The sequence below is a fragment of the Ochotona princeps genome, chromosome 2 (genome assembly GCF_030435755.1).
Source record: "Ochotona princeps isolate mOchPri1 chromosome 2, mOchPri1.hap1, whole genome shotgun sequence".
NCBI classification, from domain to species: domain Eukaryota; kingdom Metazoa; phylum Chordata; class Mammalia; order Lagomorpha; family Ochotonidae; genus Ochotona; species Ochotona princeps.
The window spans coordinates 41172312-41191952 of record NC_080833.1 but is presented as its reverse complement, the minus strand read 5'-3'; the positions used below and the strand labels follow the sequence as shown (position 1 = coordinate 41191952).

The 19641-nt window shown below is 38.4% G+C and overlaps 1 protein-coding gene across 8 annotated transcripts in view; it reads right to left on the bottom strand.

The window, feature by feature from the left end:
• OSBPL9 (oxysterol binding protein like 9) overlaps positions 1-19641 on the bottom strand; it is a 162650-nt gene that overhangs the window by 21977 nt on the left and 121032 nt on the right. For 5 of the 8 annotated variants that reach the window (XM_058654925.1, XM_058654915.1, XM_058654949.1 and 2 more), the window contains 5 exons: positions 15659-15754; positions 14610-14657; positions 12876-12905; positions 11780-11830; positions 3811-3849 (listed from right to left, as the gene is read on the bottom strand). In XM_058654925.1, coding sequence (XP_058510908.1) covers positions 3811-3849; positions 11780-11830; positions 12876-12905; positions 14610-14657; positions 15659-15754 — 264 coding nt within the window. The remainder of the gene's footprint in view (positions 1-3810; positions 3850-11779; positions 11831-12875; positions 12906-14609; positions 14658-15658; positions 15755-19641) is intronic. The other 3 variants (XM_058654928.1, XM_058654920.1, XM_058654939.1) reach the window with 1 other exon arrangement.

Genomic DNA, 19641 nt, shown 5'->3' with positions numbered 1-19641 from the left:
AAAAACTTAAGGAAGCATCTAGTAACAGAAATAGAGACAATGATAAAGTTTTTGTAGTATTCTAATCTAAAATTTCAAAACATTTTAAAAACCAAAATATCCCTCTCTACCTAAGTATTTAAAAATCATTAAAGCAGATCTCTTTAAACTAAATGACAAACATAATTATGTGACTTAGAACACATAAATGTTCTAATTAAAGAAAACCTACAGAACAGGCATCCTGAAAACAATCATTAATAATCCAAAGACTAGTAAAGTAGGCAATGTTTTGAAGCACTGAGAAAATGCACAGAAACAGAGACTTGGAATTTTAATTCCTTAGACTCTTCTAGTCTCTTATCTTCAATGTGCTTCACTTCTCTGGTCTATAAATGGAGTCTGGATTACATAGTCTCTAAGAAGATAGCTGTTGCGCCCAGCGGCTTGGCCTAGTGGCTAAAGTCCTCGCCTTGAAAGCCCCGGGATCCCATATGGGCGCCGGTTCTAATCCCGCCAGCTCCACTTCCCATCCAGCTCCCTGCTTGTGGCCTGGGAAAGCAGTCGAGGACGGCCCAATGCATTGGGACACTGCACCCGCGTGGGAGACCCGGAAGGGGTTCCAGGTTCCCGGCTTCGGATCCGCGCGCATCGGCCCGTTGCGGCTCACTTGGGGAGTGAATCATCGGACGGAAGATCTTCCTCTCTGTCTCTCCTCCTCTGTGTATATCTGGCTGTAATAAAATGAATAAATCTTAAAAAAAAAAAAAAGAAGATAGCTGGTATAACCTTATCATTCTATTTTCAGATCTGCACTAGGTCCTACTAAGTAAACACGTGTCTTAACAAGTCTTGGAGCTGCTCTCAAAATCAATTCTTGTTTACATTGTGTTTTCTTTTCAGGACTCCAAGTGCTTTATAAAGGCAAAGTCCTACTGTTGATACTCTGATTCATAGCAATATCCATAGCTGCTCATTCCTTTCTCCCACCCACTGAAGATCCTAAAAAATAAAATAACATTAAGGTAAACATAATCATGTCTTCTGGATATGATCTTTCATTTTCCAGATGAAATGTTCTAATGTAAGACCCATCAGTAGAAGAAAACAGTTGCAGATCTTTTTTCTTTATTATCAACAAAAATTACAGGAAGCTGTTATTTTTAGACTGAGTTCCTGAAGTAAACCCCAACTGGTTCAGACCAAAGCAAGTTGGGAGTTACACCAAATGTCACATTTCAGACTAAAATTCCAAGCAAGCAAGCAGAACCCAAAACAGATCAGGAGACTCCAGTCTACCTGACTCGGCATACTCAGAAAGTCCTCTTAAATTCTGTTCCCCAATCAGCTCCTTTTCCAGATCTGCTGCTTCGTTCCTACAAGACCTGCTGCTCTACCACTGCTCAGAGGGAGCTCCAGCTCTATTTTGCAGAAAGGAGCGCAGGTATCTCCCTTCATGTATCAGAAATAAAAGACAATTAGATCTGTAACTAACTTGGCTGTAATTTTGACTTTGGACATCATGCATGTCTTCTGTTGTTGATACAAAAAAACTAAACTTCATGCTACCATACATGCAATTACATTTTAAACTCTGCCTTTAAAAGAAGATATGCATGGGTCCGGCGGCGTGGCCTAGTGGCTAAAGTCCTCGCCTTGAACGCCCCGGGATCCCATATGGGCGCCAGTTCTAATCCCGGCAGCTCCACTTCCCATCCAGCTCCCTGCTTGTGGCCTGGGAAAGCAGTCGAGGACGGCCCAATGCTTTGGGACCCTGCACCCGCGTGGGAGACCTGGAAGAGGTTCCTGGTTCCCAGCATCGGATTGGCGCGCATCGGCCCATTGCGGCTCACTTGGGGAGTGAACCATCGGACGGAAGATCTTCCTCTCTGTCTCTCCTCCTCTCTGTATATCCGGTTTTCCAATAATAATAAAATCTTAAAAAAAAAAAAAAAAAAAAAAAGAAGATATGCACGAGCTGAAATGCGCAAATAATAATCCTCTGCCTCAATCTGTTTTGACATAAAAAACTCATACGATATGTAATAATGCAGAAATACATATATGTCTACAAAGCTAGCACTTGTTGATTATTATGTGTTCATTCTGCACTTTATAACATTGTGAGGCGCATTCTTTCAGCTTTCTCTAGACATGAAAAAATTAAGGCTCAAAAGGGTGAGTAATTTGCCCAAGACCACAAATAATGAATAGCAAGGTTGTTATTTAACCAAATAAGTCTGACTCTCCAAAGTAAAAAAACTCTGAGGAAAAACGGTAGGGCCAATGCCGTGGCACAGTAGGTTAACCCACTATTTGCAAGGATGGCATCCAACATCAGAGAGTTGCTTTTAAGTCTTGGCTTCTCCATGTTCATATTCAGCTTCCTGCTGTGTGTGACTAGGAAAGCAGAGAATGACTGCCCAAGTTCGGGAGCCCTATCACCCATACAGAAAACCGAGATGTGATTCTTGGCTCCTAGCTTCGGCCTGACACAGACCCAGCTTCTGAAACCAGGGAGTGAACCAGGGCTGAAAGTTCTCTTTCTCCCGCTCTCTGTCACTGTCTTCCTCCCGCAAAATAAATTAATTAATCAAAAAAAAAAAAAAAGGGAAAAAGAAAGTTATAGTCCCCAAGTAAATGATTTAAATATGGTTGTTTCCACGAGTTTATTTTCTATGAGTACAAACTTTCTAAGTTTTTGAAGTGCAAACAATCAAACATATTTGGTACGTTTTATAAACATGTCTATTTGAAAACAACATACGCAGTTTTGAGGGTAAACAGATCAGAATATTTGGCATCGTGATTTTCCTTAAAGTGGTGTTTGGGGATTATGATGACATATGTAAATAACATCTTAGGAACAGACACATTATGTTGTATTTATATCATGCAACTGCAATTTTATGGCTACCACTGTGAGCAGAGACAAATTCCAATATATTTATTTAAATTTCAAGAAAGCTTCTTTTACCTTTGCTTTTGTAAGAAATATGTAAACATAATCAGCTTTTTTTTCATTTTAAGCCAAATATAAAAACATGCTCTTTCAGTATAATCGAGAGTTGTCTTTGAAAATTTACAAAATGTGTTTCCAAATCTCAAAAAGATGGCATTTGTAATCTTGGGACAAATAAACAGGCTGCCTTACACAGGATGAATGAAGAAAGTCACTCATTTACCATAAAACCAGAGTCATTTAAACTTAAAACTTCAAACTCATTTCCGGCTGAGAAACATGAATACTAACAAGTCACCTTTGTTTTTAGAAACGAAGGTGAATGAATATAAGAGCAGGGTAAAAGCTGGGGCGGGGGAGAGAAAGAGTAAGAATACGGCTTTAAGGACAAGAATTTATGCTGTATCTGGTTAAAGGAAAAAAACACAACACACATACACAATTTAAATAGAAAAAAAAGTAGGAACCCCAAAACATTTAAACATGTTAATATAAGTATCAGTATTGCAACACTCTCTATCTATTTTCACCTGAGAAAATAATGACAGGAATTGCAGCATTAAGAGTTACGCCTTAACATAAAAGATGAATTTTCATACCATGATTAACCCTCAAGTTAGCACATGCAAAGTAATTCCATTGGAACCAACACTTAGAGAAATTTTAAGATTGTCATTTCCCCTCCAAATGATTGCTGAAAGATGGCAACGTTACAAAAGGGCAAGAAAAACAGTAAGAGTTAACAGGGAGGGGTGAGTAGTGAAGAGAGGAATTTGTGCTGAAAAATGAGTGATTCAGGCCTCTCCTGACATGACTGGTTAAAACGCTCTGCAGAAGTAAAAGGAAAACAAAGATTAGGTTAAACTTACTATCATTCCATCTGCGTGCTTCTCCGCATTACACTGGTCCTTAAGGAAAAATGTTAAAAATATTAACTTCAATCTTAAATTTAGGTAACTCCTTGGGTACTTTTTGTGGAAAAGAAAGCTCATTTTACCAGGTGAGTAACAATGTTAGAACATTACATCTTTGCTTTTACTGAGACTTTAATTCTTTGTACAATCCAAGCGAAACACAATTCCAAAACTGTTTACATAAAACAATCAACACCAAGCTATTTGGCAAGATGTACATGTCCAAAGCCATCGAGGATGGACCTTGCACCTCAGTGAGATCCGTAAGAGCTTTCTCTCTTCTCGCCTTCTCTCTGTATATCTATATATCTTTCTGCATATCTTTCCAATATAAATAAATAAATAAATCTTGAGAAAAAAGGAAAAAGGAAAGGAAGAGGAGGAGAGGGGAGATGGGAAAGGAAAGAGGAGAGGGGAGAGTAGAGGACAGTACTTGGAAAGCTAGCCTTTGCTAAAACTTTCAGGGTTTCAGCACCACCGTAACTGGTCAGAGACTGCCTTAGGTGTTTATGAAAATAATATGAATTATGCCTGCTTTCCTTCTACAAGTGTAGCCACCAGGCAAATGCTGGGTAGAGCACTTATGTGACAAGTCTGCACTACAAACCTTGAGCTCACTGTCACATGAGCATTTCTGGGAAATAGCCAGCTGCATGTGAGGCACTGTTTTACTGCTGGAGTAAATCAAGGGCACCCTGTACAATGCCACTAGAGGAAGACTCCCATAAGCTTGTGCCTGTTCTCCTCTCAATTTTTCCTTATGTGCCTCTTTCTGAATGCTGATTTCTGCTGCAGTAAGCCATAGCTGTGAGTCCTCCTAGCTAATCTCCACACCTAAGGGTGGTAGTAAGATGACTACTCCAAGACAAGGTAACGGAAATGCCACAAATTTTCACACTGTGACAAAGCCCAGGTAGCCACAGAGTAAACCTGTGGAAAGGAACTGGGGCTTCCAGCTCCTATCATGCCTATAAGTGGGTCTCAAATAACGTTACCAGGGGAGACTTGAGGGGCCCGGCCCAAATGGTAGCCTGTGAACAAGAGAAACAACTACACTCATTTTGAAAGCCTGATTTGTGTAGGGTTTTTATGCAGCAAAAGATTATGCAGAAATTATCAAAGCAAATGGTACTTCTAATTCTGAAATAATTTAAAATCATTAAACATCTGACAATGTTTTATACTCAAAATGTTATTTTTTAAAGATTTATTTTTATTGGAAAGTCAGATAAACAGTACAGAGACAGAGAAGAAGAGACAAAAAGAAAGATCTTCTGTCTGCTGATTCACTCCCCAAGTGGCTGCAATGGCTGGAACTGAGCAGATCCAAAGCCAGGAGCCAAGAGCCTCTTCTGGGTCTCCCACGCAGGTGCAGGGTCCCAAGGCTTTGGACCATCCTCGACTGCTTTCCCGAGCCACAAGCAGGGAGCTGGATGGGAAGCAGGGCTGCCGGGATACGAACCAGTACCCATATGGGATCCTGGGTGTGCAAGGCAAGGACTTTAGCCACCAGGCTACTGCACCGGAACCCAGAGTGTTTTCATTTTAAAAGCAGTCTACAGAGTATTCTACATCAGAAATTTCTCTTCATTTTACTGTTATGCTTTCTTTTTTAAAGCAGGATTGACTCCCAATGAAAATATCAAATGCCTTGCTATCAGCCATTTCTGTCTTCCACGTTAGGACTTGTGTTCTATTATTTTAAAAGACTTATGCTTACCTATCTCTCTTTCTACATCTTTGACTTGTCACCATGTTAATTTGACTTTAAGATTCTCATTCTTTTTTTTATTCTTTTCTTTAAAAATTTTTTTTGTCTATTTGACAGATTGGTGGGGGAATATCTTCCATCCACTGGTTATTCCACAAGTGGCCAAGAGCTTCATCCGGGTCTTTGACTCACCCTCTGCTGCCTTCCTAGGCACATTATCAAGAGCTAGACTGGAAATGAGGCAGCTGGGACATGAACCGGCACTCAGATGGGATGCTAGGTATCCCGAAGGCCTTATTCATAAATACAATGAGTCTTGGCTAAATATTCTAGCCCAGAAATACTCAACAGTATATCATCTGGGACGACTTCTGACAAACTCCAGTTTATAAAAACAAGCCTACCATTAAAATACATGAAATGTCCCTCTCTCTCTCATGAAGCAATGTAGTCTAGTAAAAGCTCTACTAAACACAGATCTGTATACTTTTTAATTATGATAAAAGAAATTCTGTTTTCTAATTCAGGTTTCAAGTGATTCAATCAATGGGACTAGCATGACTAGATGTCCACATGCAAAAGGAAAAATTAATTTACACTCACTATACTTCACACTAGAAGATAAAAATTAATTAATCCAGTGTGGCAGATCATGGAGTAAAACTGCAAAACACAGGAACTAATCCCTGTGACGTTAGATTAGGTAATGATTCCTTAGATAAGCCAACAAGGACATAAACAATAAAGAAACTGGACTTTGACAAATAGAATAGGAGTGGCCATTTGATGGAGCAGTTAAGACATTATTTCGGAATTCCACCTCTACATAAGATGCCTGAACTCAAGTCTCAATTCCACTTAACAATTCTAGCTTCCTGTTAATTTGCATCCTAGGAGGCAGCAAGAGACGGCTGAAGTAGCTGGGTTCCTGTTAGCCACAGAAGAGACCCAGATTGTGTTCTAGTCTCCTGGCTTTGTCTCAGTCCTAGATGCCTGTTGAGGGCACCTGGGGAGTAAACCAGTAGACAGAAGATCTGTCTATGTCTGCCTTTCAAATAAAATGGAAATAAGACCATTCTTTTTTTTTTTTTGTAAAACAGGAAAAGGATAAAACCAGAAATTATAGAGGCCAGCATAGTGGGCATAACTGCTTCTTAGAATGCTGGCATCCCAAATGGGTGCTGGTTCATGTCCCAGCAACTCCACGTCCATCCAGCTACCTGCTAATGGCCTGAGAAAAGCAGTGAAAGAGATGGCTCAAGTGTTCAATCCACTGCCACCCACACGAGAGTCCTGGATAAAGCTCCTGGCTTCAGCCTGGCTGGCCTGGCCCATTGCTGTCATCTAGGGAGTGAGCCACAGACTGGAGGATCTCTTTTGCTGTGTCCCTTCCTTTCTGTATCTTAGACCTTCAAATAAATAAATCTTTTTTAAAAACATACTGTAAATCACATGTATAAGGACTTGATCTGGAACATCTAAGGAACCCTTATAATTAAATAATAAAGACAAATCAACAAAGAATCAGCAAATAATTTGTATAGACATCTTGTCACAGAAGATGGATGAATGACTCATGAACACATGAAAAGATGCTCTAAATCACTGTTTCTTAGGGAAATGCAAATCAAACCCATAACAAAGTATCATGAAAATGGCTTTAATTAAAAAGATAATCACAAATAAGAATGAGGACTGAGGAACCCTTACACACTGAGGATGAGAATACAAAAGTTAAGTTGTTATAGGAAACGGTTGGACAGTTCTCCAAAACCTTACTGGTAATTTTACTCCTAATTATGCATCTAAGAGAACAGACAAGCAGGTCTACATGGAAACAGTACACAGATGTTCAGAGTACTACTGCCTATACTAATAGACCAAAGTGGAAACAACCACCAACGGCCAAATGAGTAAATAAAACGCAGCATATTTCTCAGCAGAATATTACTCAGAAGTAAAAAGGAACTAGTCTTGATACAAGCTACAATAGAGATGGATCTTTGAAAATATTACACTAAATAAAAGCACCTTGTTTCAGAATGTCCAATATTGTATGATCCTATTATATAAAATGTCCAACACAGGCTACTAATGACAAAGAAGTTCAGTGATTACTGGGGGCAGAACGGAGATGGGATTGTCGGAAAAAACAAGGAGGTATAGAGGCTGACCACCAAACACATAAGGCAGTTTTTTTTAAGGTGATAATGTGCTAAAATCAGATTATGGTGATAGCTGTGTAGCTTTGTAAATACACTGAAAATCACACATTTTAAATGTGTAAAATCCATATTATATGAAACTACTGTGAAATCTAAATTATGTGAACTATCATGTAAACAATGAATTTAAAAATAAACACTGAACAAATGGATACTGATAAACCCACGAGGAGAATCTTTAAAATTTATGTCCCTCTGAATTAAAAACAAAAATTGGCAATTACTTATTTAGGGGCTATTGTGTATCTTTACTAAAAACAATGAAAACAGTAATTCACTTAAATTTCACACTATCTGTAAAAGACAAGTTCTGCTATTATGTCTACTGCGACAGTGTGAGTGTTCAATCTCCTCGGAAGTCCCTTGTGTGAAGCCTTGCACCCCAGGGTGGTGTAACTGGAAGGGGTCAGGCCTGGCAGGAGCTGCTTCAGTCACGGGGCTTGCCTCCAGAAGGCAGTGTTACAGAAGCCTGGATCAAAGCCCCTGTTTGCTATCGCTTCCTTGTTCACCACATGACCCTTCCTCTGCTCCTGCTCTGCCAGGGCCAATCATAAGGGTCAATCAATCCGTGTTTCAGTCTCCAAAAAGCAAAATAAACTCATAGCCTTATAAAATTAGCTGCTTCTCGATTTTCATTATAGTAACAAAACCTGACTAGCAACTCCTATTTTATATGGGAAAATCCAGGATACGTAAACTTGCGTGAAGTGCTAAAGTTGAGATTCAAACCCAGTCTGGCTTCAGAGTCCATCCTCTTCAATATAACACATTGTTTTCTCTATTAATTCAAAACCTTTTATCTTAAAGTACAGATTAATTTGGGACTCTTAATTGACTGGGATGATATTCTACCAGCTCTGACTTCGGACCAGAAATGGTCTCCCCAAGAAACTGTTCAACCCATCTGGACAATAAGTAGCTGGACTCCATGCTTAGTATATGTTTGCAAGGAAAGAATCTTGATTGAATTTGAACTGTAATGCTGCATCAAGGTGGAGGAATCCACCAGGGGGGAGGGGAGGGGGTGGGGGATTCCCAAAGCCTATGAAACTGTCACATAATGCTAAATATTAATAAAAATGTATATATATTAAAAAAAAGTACAGATTAACAAACTGGTTAGATTTACCCAGAATTCTACATGTAAGGGTAATAATCACAGCACAACAGAGGTAGCAAAAAGAGAAAAATCATAGAGTGAAAATATTAGACTATGTAACCACTAGAAACTATGCATTGGAAAAGCATTCAGAAATTCACATTTATCAAGCACCTACTATGGCAACTGCTGCAGGGAAAGGAGGATACAGTTGTTTCCCAGATCAAAAGGTAAGGCCACCAACGGCGGCTGTATTTGAACATGCTTCTCTCCAGAACTGGGTTAAAGAAGGTGATAAAAAGGGTAGAATCCTGATTTATAACTCTAGCATACTTAAGAGTTGAGACCAGCGAACTGGCCTTCCATGGATGTGTGGCACACACTAAGGAAAGACTAGATGAAGACTCAAGCAGGGATTGGCACGATGGCTCAACTAGCTAATCCTCCACATCAAAGTGCAGACATCCCATATGGGTGCAAGTTCGTGTCCCATCCAGCTCCCTGCCTGTGGCCTAGGAAAGTAACTGAAGTTGGCCCAAAGCCTTGGGACCCTGCACTCTTGTGGGAGACCCAGAAGAAGTTTCTGGTTCCTGGCTTCAGACTGGATCGGCTCCAATCACTGCAGCCATCTGGGGTGAACCAGAGGATGGAAGATCTTTGTCTTTGTGTTTCCTTCTCTGTACTGTAAATCTGCCTTTCTAACAAAAATAATGAAATTTTAAAAACAAAAACAAAAAACAGGAAACCACAGGCAGAGGTGTCATCTCCAGGCTGCAAAGCCTTCTTGGATGCAGAACTTTGATCTTGGACTTCTTAGTTTCTAGAACTGTCAGAAAATAAATGTCTGTTATTTAAGTCTATGATATTTTATTATGGCTGTCCAAGCTGACCAACACAAGTGGTAAAGTCCTCCTAGACATCATACTACAGTACACAAAGACAACAGACAGGTAAACAAATGTGCCATGAACACTTGGCTAATAACACAAGGCAAGGAAGAAAACATAGCAGAAAGTAGATGTTAAAGGTCTTTTCAAAGATGATTTTTGAGGTAGAAATTTAAATGAAGTACGGGAGTGAGTTTGGCGGAAATCCATGGGAAATATCTTTTAGGTGGAGGGAAAAATATGCAGAAATGCCTGAAGCAGACTGTGTGGGGGAAAAAAGAGGAGGGCAATTTTAATGAATGACATGATCAAGCAAGGATAAAAAAAATCAGATGAGACAGCCATGATGGCACAAGTTATGATTAATTGTTTAGATTTCATTCCAAAAGTGATGGAAAAAGCACTGGGGGCTTCAAGGAGGCAAATGACATGGTCTGATTTATATTTAAACTTGGTTTAGAGAAACAAAGAACTCATGTGGGTAAAAATATGCTTTGAAAGCTCCATGTGTACATAAAAATTGCCTAACAATAAAACTTCCTCCTAGAATAAATTTAAAAAAAATACAGCAAACTTTTTATTTGATCCAGATTGCTCAGTCTGAATGGCCTTGAAAAGTTCTACAAAAGAATTTTAATAACTTGAATTATTATACCTTTCAAAAACAGCTGTTAATGAGTGTCTAAAAGATGAGCTTCCAAAGCCAGTGAGAACACCCTTCAGTCTAGACTTTAACCAGCTGACACTCAGGGTCACCAACAGTCTGAAACTCTGTACACGGTTCTTCTGCTCTTCCATATTGTAGAGAAGGTGTATGGATGCTATACAACATGTACTAACATCAGGCACGGTGTAGCTTACAGCTTTTCTATATATAGGTATCTAGGAAATTGTAGATGCCCTTCACTTGCCAACGTAACATCACAGCCAAGAAAAGTAAACCAAAGGCCTAAAGCTTTTCATGCCTGTAACCCTATCATCTTCCTTTGTTCAGCACTAAAATACAGTATGATTCATACAAGCAGATGAAAATTTAAACACTTACATAGGAAATCAGACACATGACCAAAACTATTAGAAAGTTTACAGAAGCCTAAGTTCTGACAGTGTAAATCTAACAAATTTGGCCTCCAAAGAAAATAATGTTGCTTTTTAACTACAAGCTAGTACCTTTATTAAACATAAATGAACTGCCCTTGCTATTATGTCATTAATAGTACTATGTAAAACATCTATGGTTGGGCCAATATATGCAACTAAGTAAGTAAAACAGACCAGCAATTAAAAACATGCAAATATCATTTCTAAATGGGATGTTGAGATATGCTCCTGAATACTTTAAAGCTAGTGGCTAAAAAGGCAGAGGCAAAGTAAGACAATAATGAGAAATTATTTCCTTTGCATTGCTCTCCCCAAAAGCAAAATTCTTCCTTACAACAATTGCAGGCAAAAATTTTATATTTAGATCAAATACATAAAAAATTTTCAGAAAATCAGACATACACATGAAATGTAAAGCCCGGAATTCAAAATGCATTGCATTAATAAAGAACAATAATTACAACAGTGGTTCATAAATTTTGTTCACTGTCAAAAAAATATATGACAATATATATATTACACTTGTCATTATTAGTAGGAAAAACACTGTCAAACCTTTCCTTATTTTCTATGGAAAACTAGTTTGGAAGAGGTTTGCAAATGCTGTCTGTCGAAAACAGCAATAATGGATAAAATGAAGAAAAAAAAAGGGTTGATTCATTCAAACATGCTGCTCTCCTTCACAGCCAACACCAGAAATCATGTTACCCGAAAATAGGGACATGTAGGTAAGCTAATATCCAAACACAACAGATGTTCGGTAGCACCAGAAACCCACAATAATTTACTCAGAAAGGTAATCTCCATGTTTCAGCACTAGGTTTTTGGACTTTAAAGAGAAATGCCATCAGAATTTTAAAATCTCATTACATGAAGGTAATCAGAAATAAAATTTACTTACTTTAGCAATCTGAAGCAATACAATGCAGTGTTTAATTGATTCTACCATGCTCTGTGAAAATAAAAGTTATTTTAGAATCGTATTCCAAATAAAACAATGAAGACAATGGTTAAAGTACAAAAATCAGCTGAAATGTACAAAGTATACATACTATACAGGAAATACCCTCTGGATATCCAGGGGGTTCTAACACATCATATATTTACAGAATTAAATGAAATTATCCATTAGCAATTCTACACACTACTAAGAAAAGCCAAAAAAATTGGTAATTTAAACTGAAAAATATTTGAATGGTTTCTCAATACTTAGAACAAGACTGAGTTTAATTTTTGAATTCTTAACAGTAGCAATCCTACTCTAAGTTCCTAACACACCTACTTAAGACTTTCATAAAGTATGAAAAGAACATGCAAATTATCAGTAAATCTGAAAACTGTTTTGCCTGTTTTAGAAATACTTTTTCAAGATACAAATCTCAGTATCCTACTGTATGTTAAAAGGCCAATACATCAGAAAATGTGAATCACATTTTAAGAAAGAACATATATGAGTTGAGTATCCCTAATCCAAAAATCTAAACTGCAAAATTTTCCAAAATCTGAAATTTCTGGATATCAACATGACACCACAAGTACAAAACTCCACACTTAACCTCACATGGTAGATCACAGCGAAAAGGCAGATGCACTGAAATTATACAAAATTATATTCAGGATATATGTAAATCATAAGTGAATTTCATGGTTAGATTTGGTACCTGCAAAGATAACTCATTTCGTACATGAAAATGTGTCAAAGTCTGAAATGAGAAACACTTCTGGTACCTAACATTTCAGATAAGGAATACCCAACTTATACATGGATAATAACTTTTATCCCAGGATTTCAGAAAGACAAAAGCAGAAACAAATAAAATGGCATATGAAGGCAATTTCAACTAGAGAAGTTGATTCAAATTATTTTGGAAAATAACAATTCCTAGTATTCCCATAAAAATAAATCCATGGAAACTAAAATCTCAATTATTCTTATCAACACTAGTAGCTGAAAATAAACAGTTTAAAGTAAATAGTTTATCAAACATGTAACTTACATTTGTTGTTTCTTTGAGAGTTTCAATTTTCTGCAAGAAACAATAAATTTAAAAGAAAATCAGAAGCACAAAGACATATTACAATTCTTTTTAAAACTAGTTAGCAATTTTGGGCCCAGCAGCATGGCCTAGCGGTTAAAGTCCTCGCCTTGAACACACTAGGATCCCATTGAGCACTGGTTCTGGTCCCTGCGGCTCTGCTTCCTATCCAGCTCTCTGCTTGTGGCCTGGAAAGGCAGTCAAGGACAGCCCAAAGCTTTGGGACCCTGCACCCGCGTGGGAGACCCAGAAGAGGTTCCTGGTTCCCAGCTTTGGATCGGCGCAGCACCGGCTGTTGCGCTCACTTGGGGAGTGAATCATTGGATGCAAGATCTTCCTCTCTGTCTCTCCTCCTTTCTGTAGATCTGACTTTGTAATACAAATAAATAACTCTTTAAAAAAAAACTAGTTAGCAATTTAAAGAATTTTAAAACTTTTATGAAAGTCATACTGAGTATTTTGAATGAGTGTAACCAGACAGAGAAAGGAGTGTTTCCAATAATACATATTGAAAAAAAAAATCCAAACCAAATACGTAAAGGCAGTGGAAGATAGCCCTAGTGTCTGTGCCCCAGGCAGCCATGTGGAAGACCTGGAGGGAGTTCTGGGACCCTGGCTGAACGCTGAATTAGTCCTAGCTGTTGTGGTCATGTGGGGAATGAACCAGCAGATGGGAGACTCCTCTCCATTTCTCCCTCTATCTAACTTTGCCTTTCAAACAAATAAACGCATCCTTAGAAAAATAACAAAAAAAAATCCAGGTATTTGATGAATTAAGCCTTCTTTAAAAAAAAAAAACTGATGATTAAAGATTTATATAAGAATCTACAGAGGGTCATAGCACTGGTTCAACAGGCTAATTTCTACCTTCAAGCACTGGCATTCCCATATGGGCACTGGTTATATCTCGGATGCTCCACTTCCAATCCAGCTGTCTGCTGCGGTCTGGGAAAGCAACAAAGAATGGCCCAAGTTCTTGGGGTCCTAAACCTTTATGGGAGACTCAAATGAGGCTCCTGACTCCAGATTAGCTCACTCTGGGCATTGTGGCCATTTTGGAAGCAAAGCGGTGGATGGAAGATCTTTCACTTTGTCTCCTTTGCCTAAGTCTGCCCTCTGCCTATAAAAATAAATCAATCTTAAAAAAAAAGAGAGAGAGAATATACAACATTCTACTCTACCTGAAAATAAGTTTTGCCTCTTTCCATTGATTTTTACCTATTTTACTTATTCTAGCAACACTTAATCTTTCTAAGGTGTTTAAAGTGATATAGGACTAAATTCCAAAGTTAAGAATGAAAAGTATGTTAGAACCCAAGTGAACAAGTACAAAAGAGCCCAGTATAAGAATATGTAAACAGAAAACCAAAAAATGCAGCAACAGGAAATCTAAAGCAGAAAACAAAATGTTAATGGGAAGAAAGAGGACAACATGCAAATTTCAAAGCAGTTACCAAATTCAAGAAGCAGGTGGAAGAAACATTAAACTACAAGTTATTCTCGCAAGTGTCTAATTTACTTTGAAAATTCTTGACTGATTAGTTTATTAAAATCTGAAGTGATCCAGTTTAATTTAAGGAGACAATATTTTATCTCTAACTTGTGATACGTGAAAAGAACTTACTCCTAAGAGTGTAGTATCTACAAATAGGGAATTACATTAAAAATTTTCAAAATCATGGTTACAGAAGTTACCTTTCTCTGTTCGTCATCTTTGCAGCTTTGAAGTTTATCATCAAAAAGCTACAGGATTAAAACAAAAAGGCAGTTACAGAAACAAGCCAACTGTATTGCATTATACACATACTAAACATAGACAAGCTTCAATTCTTAAACACATTTCCTCCTGGCATGACTCATGTGAACTTCCAAGGCAGCATCTACTTTTTCAAATTCAATGAAGGACCTTCTGTTTTGACTTCCAACCTTTATCAACACTCTTTTCCAAGAGTTTTGCTTTTTATTAGTTTTAAAGTAGAAATCAAAGGAGACCTTTATTTCAGTAATGATACAGGGGATAGAGAAGATACCCTTTCACGTTTCTACACCAAAACGAAAAACAAGATTTAGTAACTGAGCCTCTGGCCTTAGTGTCTTCTAATTAGGCTTAGATATTTTTCCTTTCCTTAACAATCAAAAAAAAGTACATTATATAAGATTTATCAATACAACCAGAATAAAGTTTTTTTTCTTTAAGATTTATTTATTTTTATTGGAAAGGCAGATTTACAGAGAGGACAGAAAGATCTTCCATCTGCTAGCTCACTCCTCAAATGGCCACAACAGCCAGAGCTGAACCAATGGTGGAAGATTAGCCACGGCGCCAGCCCCCAGAATTAAGTTCTTTAAGACAGCTTTCAAAACTGCTCAAGGAGCCAGCGCTGTGCGTAAAGTCAGTGTCTGCAATACTGGCCTCCCTATATGGGTACTGGATCTAGTCCTGGCTGCTCCACCTCTGATTCAGCTCCCTGCTAATAAGCCTGGGAAAATAGTGGAAGATGGCTTAAGTCCTTGGATCCCAGTACCCACTTGGGAAACTCAGAAAAAGTTCCTGGTTCTTTGTGTCATTTGGAGAGTGAACCAGTGAATACAAGATCTTGTTCTCTCTTTTGTCTCTTTCCCTCTAACTCAGCTGTTGAGTCAAATATATGATTCTTGAACACCAACTGCCTATTTTCTCTTAAAATTATGTTTACTGACATTTAACTACTTTATATCAATTCATACGTACACTAATGCCTTACCTTCAATTGTTCTATCAAGATTTGTAGGTATGCATCAGCCTCTGTAAGTTTTTTATCAAAGTCTTGAACACTAGGAACAAATCCTGAATCCAAACCCTAGAAAAAAAATTGCAATAAATCTAGCAGTATTCAACAATGTTTAACATCATACAAAGTTCTACATACATGGAGACATTACAATGTTTAAAATAAGAAAAGTAATTTTACATGAATAATAGGTCTGTTTATATCATGCAAATTCTCCAACAGTGGTGTTCTTGTCCTCAACCTCGAGCACTACTCTATTAGGATTTACTCTGCTCTTTACTTTCTTTTAAGAAATCTCATAACTGGCTTCCAATCACAAATAGTACAACAGTAATTTACCTATAAGAACACAAGCAGAACTACCAGGATTGTCTATTCCCCATTTCTGGCTTTATTCATACCTTATCCCCTTACTCTTGACTTCAGATTCTTACGGTTTAGTTCTCCCATCCCTTAATCCACTCTTATTAGAGCTGAAATTCTCTCACCTTTCTTTTTCTTAAAACAAAAAAAATGAACATCAAAATGCTCACCTCTAATAAATGGCCTTATGTGACAGTGACAACGACACTCTCCTAATCCAGTCCCTGGCTCACTTTCACACCTCTGGCTTGAATACTACACTCTGGAGAGGGTGTAGGTATTTATTTATTTAGAGGGCCGGATTGTCTCACAAAGCATTTGCATATCTTACCTTTGCAAATGCTTAAAATTTTAAGCTCTGAGGGTATTGGATTCCTGTGTTTTAGCCTTATTCAAACAAGTTCTTAGTCATCCCTGACTGAAAAAGAAATCAATCTTAGGTGGAAAAGACAAAACAGAAAACTCAATACCAGCCAGCTGTCTCCACATACGCGGCTTTCATACAGTTAAGCAAGGAAAAGGCATAAAAGTCAGGAACCACCACTTTCAAAATCCCATTGCAGTCACTGCTCTGCATTAAATAGGAGAAATGTTCAACAGACTCACCTCAAATTTGACTTTCATTTGTAAATTTCCCAACTCTGGCCAAAGACTGTGGATTATCTTCCTACTCCCCATTTTAGTAAACTGAGGCCAATTTTACTATTTATTCAACACCTCACCTTTACATCTATTAACACCATCATTATTATTAAGCCATTATCTCAACAACACCAAACTGAAATGGTAATTTATAGAATCTGACATTGTGGTACTGTGGATTAAGCTGGTTCAAGTTCTAACTGTTCCACTTTTGATCCAGCTCCCTGCCAATGCCCCTTGGAAACCACTGGATATCACCTGAGTGTTTGGCCTGTGCCACCCATATGTGAGACCTGGATGATGCTCCTGGCTCCACCCTGACCCAGCCTTAGTATTGCAGCCATCTGGGTAGTAAGCCAGGGATAGAAGCTCTCTCTCCCTGTAACTCTCTTGCAAACATATTTATTTGCAAGGAAGGAAGGAAAGACAGACAGAGAGGGGGCAGGAAGGAAGGAGAGGGAGAGGGGGGGAGAGAGAGAGAGTGTGTGTGTGTGTTTGTGCAAGAGAGAGGAAGGGAAAGAGAGAGGGGAAGAGAAAGAGAGAGATGGGGGATGGAGGGACAGAAAGAGAGAAGGAGGGATGAAACGAGAGAGTGAGGGAGGGAAAGAGAGGGAGAGAGAAAAAAGAAAAGAGCAGCAAATTTTATTACACAACAATAGAATGCCAAACCTGACTTCTAATACCAGGTCAACCATTAATAAGAAACCGTGGTTCTCTTTTTCTTTCTCTTTTTATTTTCTTAAACTTGTTTTCTTACCAGCCAAACACAGTTAATTATCCTCCTCCTAGTATTAATACAACCACTAAATCTTCAAAAGACAACAATTAGTGACACCATCAATCACCACTTCTACTGTTCCTGCTCTTCCCAAACTAAAGTTCAAATTCTGAACCAAAGCACTAAAAGCCCAAGTCCTAATGTGGGAAAAAAGAGGGATAATTAAATTATTTTGCAAAGAGGAACAAATCTGCCTACGTTTTGTTTACATACATGTGAAGAAGCTTCTTGAAATGAATATTGAAATCCTGATTCTCAATATTTAATGTTACATTTTACAATGAAGGAAAATCATGCTAATTATACATAATCAAGACATTCATTCCCATGGTTAAATGTCTTCATTTTTAAAAGAATTCAAATAACTTCCAATTAGAAGCACCTCACACACATAGGATGAAAGAATGGGATGACGTAGGGGGAAACAAGGATAAACATATCTTATTTCAAAGAAATCATATTATTACACTACAAAAGAAGGCAGATTTCTTTCTATGTTACTATATCACAGAGTGTTAAAACTGGCTTTGGGCCCAGCGCGATAGCGTAGTGGTTACATTCCTCGCCTTGCACGCACCAGGATCCCATGTGGTCACCAGTTCTAATCCCGGCGGCCCTGCTTCCCATCCAGCTCCCTGCGTGTGGCCTGGGAAGGTAGTCAAGCACGGCCCAGAGAATTGGGACTCTGCACCTGCTTGGGAGACCCGGAAGAGCTCCTGGCTTTGGATTGGCTCAGCTCTAGCCATTGCGATCACTTGGGGAGTGAACCATCGGATACAAGATCTTCCTCTCTGTCTCTCCTCCTCTCTGTATATCTGCCTTTCCAATAAAAATAAATAAATCTCTAAAAAAAAAATCTATGTGGCTTAGTTTTTCTTTTTGGTTCACAGACTGATTTACCAATGATTCAATTACCAAGCCCCAGATGAAACTGCCTTAAATATATTGCTCTTGGTTAAATACTTTAAAAAGACAGTCTTCCCTAACTTTCTTTTACCCTTAGCATATGCTCCACATTTTTCAATGTCCAAATCAAAGAACTACTACTGACAATATGATATCAACTAAGAATTCTCAACCTGGCCTAACTTTCCTTCCCCAGTAATCCACAAATTTTGAAGTACTTAAAATGATCTGCGTAACAGTGTAGGTTGCCGATCTGCAATCGGCAAAATACCAAGAACAGAGCTGTCAGCAGGACAGGTAAGCAGTTGACAGTAACTCAACAGCTTTCTTAAATATAGTAATAGCAACACACTCAGGCATCACAGCTTTGTTATGTATCAGTCATTATACTACAATTTCCAGCTTACAGAAACTTGTTGTTACAACCTTTCTGAAACTCATCTGTTCTTCTTCTCATGAGTAGAGAATTTCATAAAAATTTTCTGAAAATATTGGACTGTCCCTCCTCCCACTCCACATTTAGAACAGGTATCACTTATCCTTTTCTAACTGAATTTTGTTCTTTTTAAAAAACAAGTGAAAAACTGGGTGAATGGAGACTCTATGATGGACTATGTCAATCAGTGGATTCTTCAGCGACCTCATCATGCTTGGAATGGCAAGACTGGCAGCAATTCAGAACTGGTGAACTATCAAAACCACTTGAGCAAGACCCTCAGAGCATGCCTCACATCGGGGTCCTGTGATGGATGGGAGACTAGGTGTGGCTTCTCCCTTTATCTCTCTCTTTACCCCAGATACTGAAAAAAAAATGTGGAAATAGTCAATCACTTTCCTGTAGCCCTTGAACCTTTGTGCCCTAATTAATATGTAAAGATTGTCAAATAAAGAAAAAATATATTCAAACAAACAAGTCCTTTATCATGCTGAGTTTGGTCTGTCTTCCTCTGAAAAGAATTAAGACTAGGTTAGTCCCTTTAAGACAGTGTGAATTCAGGGCCCAACTCCATGGCCTAGTGGCTGAATCCATGTCTTGCATGCACCAGGATCTCATAAGGCCACTTCCTATCCAGTTCCCTGCTTGTGGCCTGGGAAAGCAACAGAGGACAGCACAAAGCCTTGGGATCTTACACCTGTGCAGGGGACCTGGAGGAAACCCTGGCTCCTGGCTTCATATCAGCTCATTTCCAGCCATAGTGGCTACTCGGACACTAGTGGACAGACACATCTTTCTCAGAATAACCTTTTCTCTGTGTAGTTGCCTTCC